Source organism: Triticum aestivum, chromosome 3A, assembly GCF_018294505.1.
Source record: "Triticum aestivum cultivar Chinese Spring chromosome 3A, IWGSC CS RefSeq v2.1, whole genome shotgun sequence".
Lineage (NCBI taxonomy): Eukaryota > Viridiplantae > Streptophyta > Magnoliopsida > Poales > Poaceae > Triticum > Triticum aestivum.
In genome coordinates this window covers 85,961,158-85,967,921 of record NC_057800.1, presented here as the reverse complement: position 1 = coordinate 85,967,921, position 6,764 = coordinate 85,961,158, and the positions used below count along the sequence as shown (strand labels likewise).

Sequence of the window (6,764 nt, the reverse complement as noted above, 5' to 3'; positions counted from 1 at the left end):
CTATGTGCTGCTTTGGCTCATCGTACGATGCATTCGCTTCCTTATCTTCTCTTTTTCTCGGCTTGGTATGTCCTTCACATAGAAAACATGTGCCACATCATTGGCTAGGACGAATGGTTCGTCTGCATATGCAAGATTGTTGAGATCCACTATTGTCATTCCGTACTGCGGGTCTTCCGTTACCCCACCTCGTGTCATATTGACCCATTTGCACCGAAACAAAGGGACCTTCAAACCACGTCGATAGTCAAGTTCCCATATGTCATGTATATAACCATAATATGTTTCCTTTCCCGTCTTGGTTTCTGCATCAAAGCGGACACCACTATTTTGGTTGGTGCTCTTCTTATCTTGGGCGATCGTGTAAAATGTATTACCATTTATCTCGTACCCTTTGAAAGTCATTATATTCGAAGATGGTAACTGGGACAGCAAGTACAGGTCATCTTCAATAGAGGCGTCATGCATGGTACGTGTCTGCAACCAGCTGGTGAAACTCCTGGTTTGTTCACGTGTAATCTAGTGATCAGACCGCTCCGGGTGTTTGGAGCGTAGCAAATTCTTGTGTTCATCCATATACGGAGCCACCAAGGCGGAATTCTGTAGAACTGGGTAGTGTGCTTCAGTGAGAGAATGTCCGTCCATACATATTATTTGTTCCCCTCCTAGCGTGCCTTTTCCATCCAGTCTGCCCTTATGCCACAATTCAGGAACACCAATCGGCTTAAGGTCAGGAATAAAGTCAATACAAAACTCAATGACCTCCTCATTTTCATGGCCCTTGGAGATGCTTCCTTCTAGTCTAGCACGGTTATGAACATATTTCTTTAAGACTCCCATGAACCTCTCAAAGGGGAACATATTGTGTAGAAATACATGACCCAAAATGTTAAGCTCTTTGCATGGGTGAACTAGGACGTGCGTCATGATGTTGAAGAAGGATGGTGGGAACACCAACTCGAAACTGACAAGACATTGCACCAAATCATTCTCTAACCTTGTTATGATTTCTGGATCGATTACCTTCTGAGAGATTGCATTGAGGAATGCACATAGCTTCACAATGGCTAATCGAACGTTTTCCGGTAGAAGGCCCCTCAATGCAACCGGAAGCAGTTGCGTCATAATCACGTGGCAGTCATGAGACTTTAGGTTCTGGAACTTTTTCTCTGCCATGTTTATTATTCCCTTTATATTCGACAAGAAGCCAGACGGTACCTTAATACTAAGTAGGCATTCAAAGAAGATTTCCTTCTCTTCTTTGGTAAGAGCGTAGCTTGCATGACCCTGATGTATGCCGTCTTTTCCGTGCATACGTTGTTGGTCCTCCCATGCCTCAGGTGTATCTTTTGTCTTCCCATACACGCCCAAGAAGCCAAGCAGGGTTACACAAAGATTCTTCGTCACGTGCATCACGTTGATTGCGGAGCGGACCTCTAGGTCTTTCCAATAGGGCAGGTCCCAAAATATAGATTTCTTCTTCCACATGGGTGCGCGTCCGTCAGTGTCATTCGGAACAGGTTGTCCACCAGGACCCTTTCCAAATACCACCTTCAAATCCTTGACCATATCATGTACATCAGCACCAGTACGGTGGCGAGGCTTCGTCCGGTGATCCGCCTCACCTTTGAAATGCTTGCCTTTCTTTCTTACGGGATGCCTGCTCGGAAGAAATCGACGATATCCCAGGTACACATTCTTCTTACAATTAGCCAAATATATACTGTCGGTATCGTCCAAATAGTGCATGCATGCGCGGTATCCCTTGTTTGCCTGTCCTGAAAGGTTACTGAGAGCAGGCCAATCATTGATGGTCACGAACAGCAACGCATTTAGGTCAAGTTCTTCCCCCATGTGCTCATCCCACGCACGTACACCTGTTCCATTCCACAGTTGTAAGAGTTCTTCAACTAATGGCCTTAGGTACACATCAATGTCGTTGTCGGGTTGCTTAGGGCCTTGGATGAGCACTGGCATCATAATGAACTTCCGCTTCATGCACAACCAAGGAGGAAGGTTATACAAACATAGAGTCATAGGCCAGGTGCTATGGTTGCTGCTCTGCTCCCCAAAAGGATTAATGCCATCTGCGCTAAGACCAAACCATACGTTCCTTGCGTCATCTACAAACTCCTTCCCGTACTTCCTTTCGATTTTTCTCCACTACAACCCGTCAGCAGGTACTCTCAACTTTCCGTCTTTCTTACCGTCTTCTCTGTGCCATCGCATCGCCTTGGCATGCTCTTTGTTTTGGAACAAACGTTTCAACTGTGGTATTATAGGAGAATACCACATCACCTTGGCAGGAATCTTCTTCCTGGGGCGCTCGCCCTCGACATCACCAGGGTCATCACGGCTGATCTTATAGCGCAATGCACCGCATACCGGGCAAGCGTTCAAATCCTCGTACTCATCGCGGTAGAGGATGCAATCATTAGGGCATGCATGTATCTTCTGCACCTCTAACCCTAGAGGGCAGACAACCTTCTTTGCTTCGTACGTACTCTTGGGAAATTCGTTGTCCTTTGGAAGCATATTATATATCATTACCAGCAACTTTCCAAATCCCTTGTCAGATACACCATTCTCTGCCTTCCATTGTAGCAATTCCACTGTGGTGCCCAACTTTCTTGTCACTTACGCAATTCGGGTACAACAATTATTTGTGATCCTCTAACATGCCCTGCAACTTCTTCTGCAAATCACTTGCACAGTTTCTCTTTGCATCGGCAATGGCCCGACCTAGATCATCAACGGGCTCATCCGATGTCTCTTCTTCAGCTTCTTCCCGCATTGCCGGCTCAGCTTCATCCCGCATTACCGGCTCAGCTTCTTCCCTCATTGTTGTATCATCGTATTCAGGGAACCCATGGCCAGGATAGCTGTCGTTGTCCTCTTCTTCTTCATTGTCTTCCATCATAACCCCTCTTTCTCCATGCTTGGTCCAAACATTATAGTGGGGCATGAAACCGCACTCAAACAGGTGGACGTGAATGGTTCTTCACGTAGAGTAATTGTGACTATTCTTACATCCAGCACATGGACAAGGCATAAAACAATCTGCCCGCTTGTCTGCCTCTGCCGCAAGCAGAAAAGTACGCACGTCATTAATGAACTCGGGAGAGCATCGGTCATCGTACATCCATTGCTGGCTCATCTTCAATACACAGCACCGAAAACACCAAATTAATACAATACATAAAGTTCATAAATAAAGATCATACAACACTTAAATGCAGTAAATAAATAACTCTCTAGCTAAAGAGTTTAAATGCAACAACAAATGCAATCAAGATCACAACTAAGGTAACAATTGATCCAACAACATAATGATACCAAGCCTCACTATGAATGGCATATTTTCTAATCTTTCTAATCTTCAAGCGCATTTTCTCCATCTTAATCTTGTGATCATCGACGACATCGGCAACATGCAACTCCAATTCCATCTTCTCCCCCTCAATTCTTTTCAATTTTTTCTTCAAATCCTCGTTTTTTCTTTCAACTAAATTTAACCTCTCGACAATAGGGTCGGTTGGAATTTCCAGTTCAACTACATCCTACATACAAATATCTATGTCAACTTGATGGGCATAATTTGTCATAAACACGAAATGCAATGAATAGTTTTAAAAGAGAATATACCACATCCGAATCATAACCTGGACGAGGGCCGACGGGGACGGATATCAAAACCATGGCACTATGTATAACAAACAACGTATGGGTAAGATAATTATACGAGTAACTATATATCCAAATCACACAAACATCAATTTTTTATATAAAACTTCATGAACAAGAGGCTCACCACAAGGTGGTGCCGGCGACGGGACGTTGCGGGCGATCGACGGTGCTTACGACGGAGATTTAGAAGGCACTAAGTAAACTACACCTACATGTGCAAACTAAGTGTTATTTTTGACCTCAAATTGCATATATATATATATCAAATAGTAGCACATCTATCTATACCTATACTAATTAGTCTCTTCCAAGAAATTACCACGTTAATTAGATTTTATGGGTCGTTAATCCGGTGGGACCGAATTATAACGGTGTAGATCGACTCAGGGAAAAAAACTCACATATATCTCCAATGACCCAATGAACTCAGAGAAAAAAAACTCATGGACATATGTTTCTCCCTTGACCCAACTCTCTCTATCTCTCACGTGTCTCTCTAATGATAAAAAAATCACGTTGGTCTCTCCCGTGTCCCAAGTCCTCAATCTCTCGCGTATGTGTAACAAACTCTATTTCCCGTGGCACAACTACCTAAATCTATCACCGAATCTCTCACATATATCTCTAACAAACCCTCAAATCAGCCCTACAAAAGGGTAAAAAAAACTGCCATATCCCTAATCCTATGAAAAGAAAAAAAAATCTCCTAATGTCACCTACGCCGCCGCACGATCCTCCCCCGCTGACACGATATTAGCACCGGCAGCACCGGCCGTCCTCTCGCTGCTCTTGCTAATGAGTTTCAGGTGAGTGGCACAAGTCCAATATGAAATACTCCTCGGCTGCAGTCTCACACAGGCGAGAACACATGCCCATGGAAAGCCATGCGCCTGACCTCCATGTTAACCCCTGATCTCCATGTTATGCCTAGCCATGACTCAAACTGAAAGAGAAAAGATTCATTTGTTGTACTTCATGCAGTCGTCGGTGTGGGAGGCCGTCATGCTGTTGTGGAGGGCTCCAAGCGTACTGCCGCAGTATTTATACGACTACCCTCCCTGGTGCATCCCGTACAACCGTACTTGCCTCCATTTGCAGGAAACTAAAGGTAATTGAATTAGATGCATTGGTTCTACTATTTACTTCAATTAATCGCTTCCTTAAGCACACATATGGCTGCTGCGTGGTGATGAATTTAGTATTTACGAAAAGCATATCATGCGCACGTCCACAATGACCTCCCTGCAATATGCTGACTGGACTATCGACTGAGCCGTCGGACAGGGCGGCGCACAGCTCTACATGCTGGATGAAGGGACGACCATATTTTGTCGCCTGCGCGCATTGCCAGGCGAACGAGTTCAGATCGATCCTCCCTGTATCGCCATCTTTGCCAAATCCTTTTCCACCATGATATCCGCCGCTCGATCCAGACACAACTCGCGTCCACGTGATACTCACACTGCACCCAGCAATCAATCCTATGGCATTGGCCGTCCTGGCGCTCTTATTGTCGATTGGTTGCTTTCCAACTTAGCACTTGATTGATGTTCTAGACAGATATGCAAGTGACAAAAGTTTACTTGATGGATCCTCTCAAAGCGATGGAACATCTGTTGGTGCAAGCAGACTACACGTCAGATGCCAGTCTCGCACGCAGTACGGACATACGGTGTACTGCCCTCTGTGGATTACGTCCTGTTGACATGAAGGTATGTGAGCTAAAAAAATCAATTGATCTCGGCAAGATGTGCAAGTGCACAAAGATGGCTTGATCTATTTTCCACGGCTGCAGGCACACACACACACATGAGAACAGCTGAGAGGTATCTAATCAATTGGTATACACAGTGGTACATGCTTAGCTAGCTGTTCATATTTAGCTACTAATCATACTGACACTGTAACCGGCCGTCTCTAATCAATTGGTATATACAGTGGTAGATGCCTTTCTCTTAATGAAATGAAATCAATGCTGGCTGTTTTCCTTCAAAAGAAACAGTGGTGCATGCACGCTGAGGTATCTGATTAATTCGTGTCCATATTGATATTACGTAACTGTATCTATAATGTATGCGTAGATTGATAAATAACCATTGCTCTTAGTATTAAGCCTGTATTCATGTGTTGTTGATACATAACCATTACTCTTAGTGCTAATACTGTATTCATGTGTGTGTACTGTGTCCACCCAGCAGGTATAAATTCGCCATGTCGTTCCGAGGAGGATTCTCCCATCCGCAAGAACGGACCAGCAAAAATCTCAATCGACCATACTTATAGTGAGAACCGGTACTATTATGTCCTGAAAATAGACTTTCGTAACTTCTTATGCTTTTCAACACATGAATACAATAAAGCTTATGATATGAAGTCCAATATGAAATCCTCCTCGGTTGCAGGCACACACAAGCGAGAACACAAGCACATGGAAAGCCATGCCCCTCATCTCCATGTTATGCCCAGCCATGGCTCAGATTGAAAGAGGAAAGATTCATTTGTTGTACTAGATGCAATCGTCAGTGTGGGAGGCCGTCATGCTGTTGTGGAGGGCTGCAAGGTTAGGTTCAAAGTAATCAAGGAAGAATGAGTGCTGCCAAGAGCTTCAGCAAGATTGATGCATTGCCTTGCATGTGGTTTTCCACTAATTTCTCCTCTTTAAGAACAATATATGTTGATATGATTTCTTTTGTATTTCTTTTTGATCCTACAAAAAGGAGCCTGCAAATCGGTTCCTTAGATATTATACTGAGTCAGTGTTAGGCAATAATTCAAATATTTGTATTCTACTTTCACAGAAAATAATGAGAAAATCAATGCCAAAGGACGTTTCAAATGCGGCAGCTGCGGTGTTGAAAATAATGAGAAAGTAATCGGGTATGCTCCCATGTGGCACCACGTCATGAAACTTTTCAGGGATGCATTCTAAGCAAATATTTCAAAAAGAAATTCTAGCTATCTTTCAGTAGAGGGCTCTTGCTTGGTTCTGGCAGGAACGATCTGATTGGTGTCATACAATGTGCAAGTGTACATATTGTACACATTTTTCTCTTTAATTTAGTAACTTTTGCGTTACG

At 43.8% G+C, this 6,764-nt stretch overlaps 1 protein-coding gene across 1 annotated transcript; it reads left to right on the top strand.

Moving 5' to 3' along the window:
* The first annotated feature begins 4,454 nt into the window (after positions 1–4,454).
* Positions 4,455–6,463, top strand: LOC123058001 (uncharacterized). Its single transcript, XM_044480846.1, has 4 exons — positions 4,455–4,588; positions 4,669–4,795; positions 5,886–5,979; positions 6,090–6,463. The coding sequence occupies exons 1-4, from the start codon at positions 4,514–4,516 to the stop codon at positions 6,250–6,252; spliced, it is 459 nt and encodes a 152-aa protein (XP_044336781.1). The 5' UTR covers positions 4,455–4,513; the 3' UTR covers positions 6,253–6,463.
* The last annotated feature ends 301 nt before the right edge of the window (positions 6,464–6,764 follow it).

Bases quoted from the DNA above. Each gene is read 5' to 3' on its own strand.
- LOC123058001 (XM_044480846.1), top strand. From the start codon at position 4,514: ATGAAATACTCCTCGGCTGCAGTCTCACACAGGCGAGAACACATGCCC. The intron at 4,589-4,668 runs GTTAACCCCTGA...TACTTCATGCAG, and splicing joins GCCATGCGCCTGACCTCCAT to TCGTCGGTGTGGGAGGCCGT. The intron at 5,980-6,089 runs GTACTATTATGT...CCTCGGTTGCAG, and splicing joins CATACTTATAGTGAGAACCG to GCACACACAAGCGAGAACAC.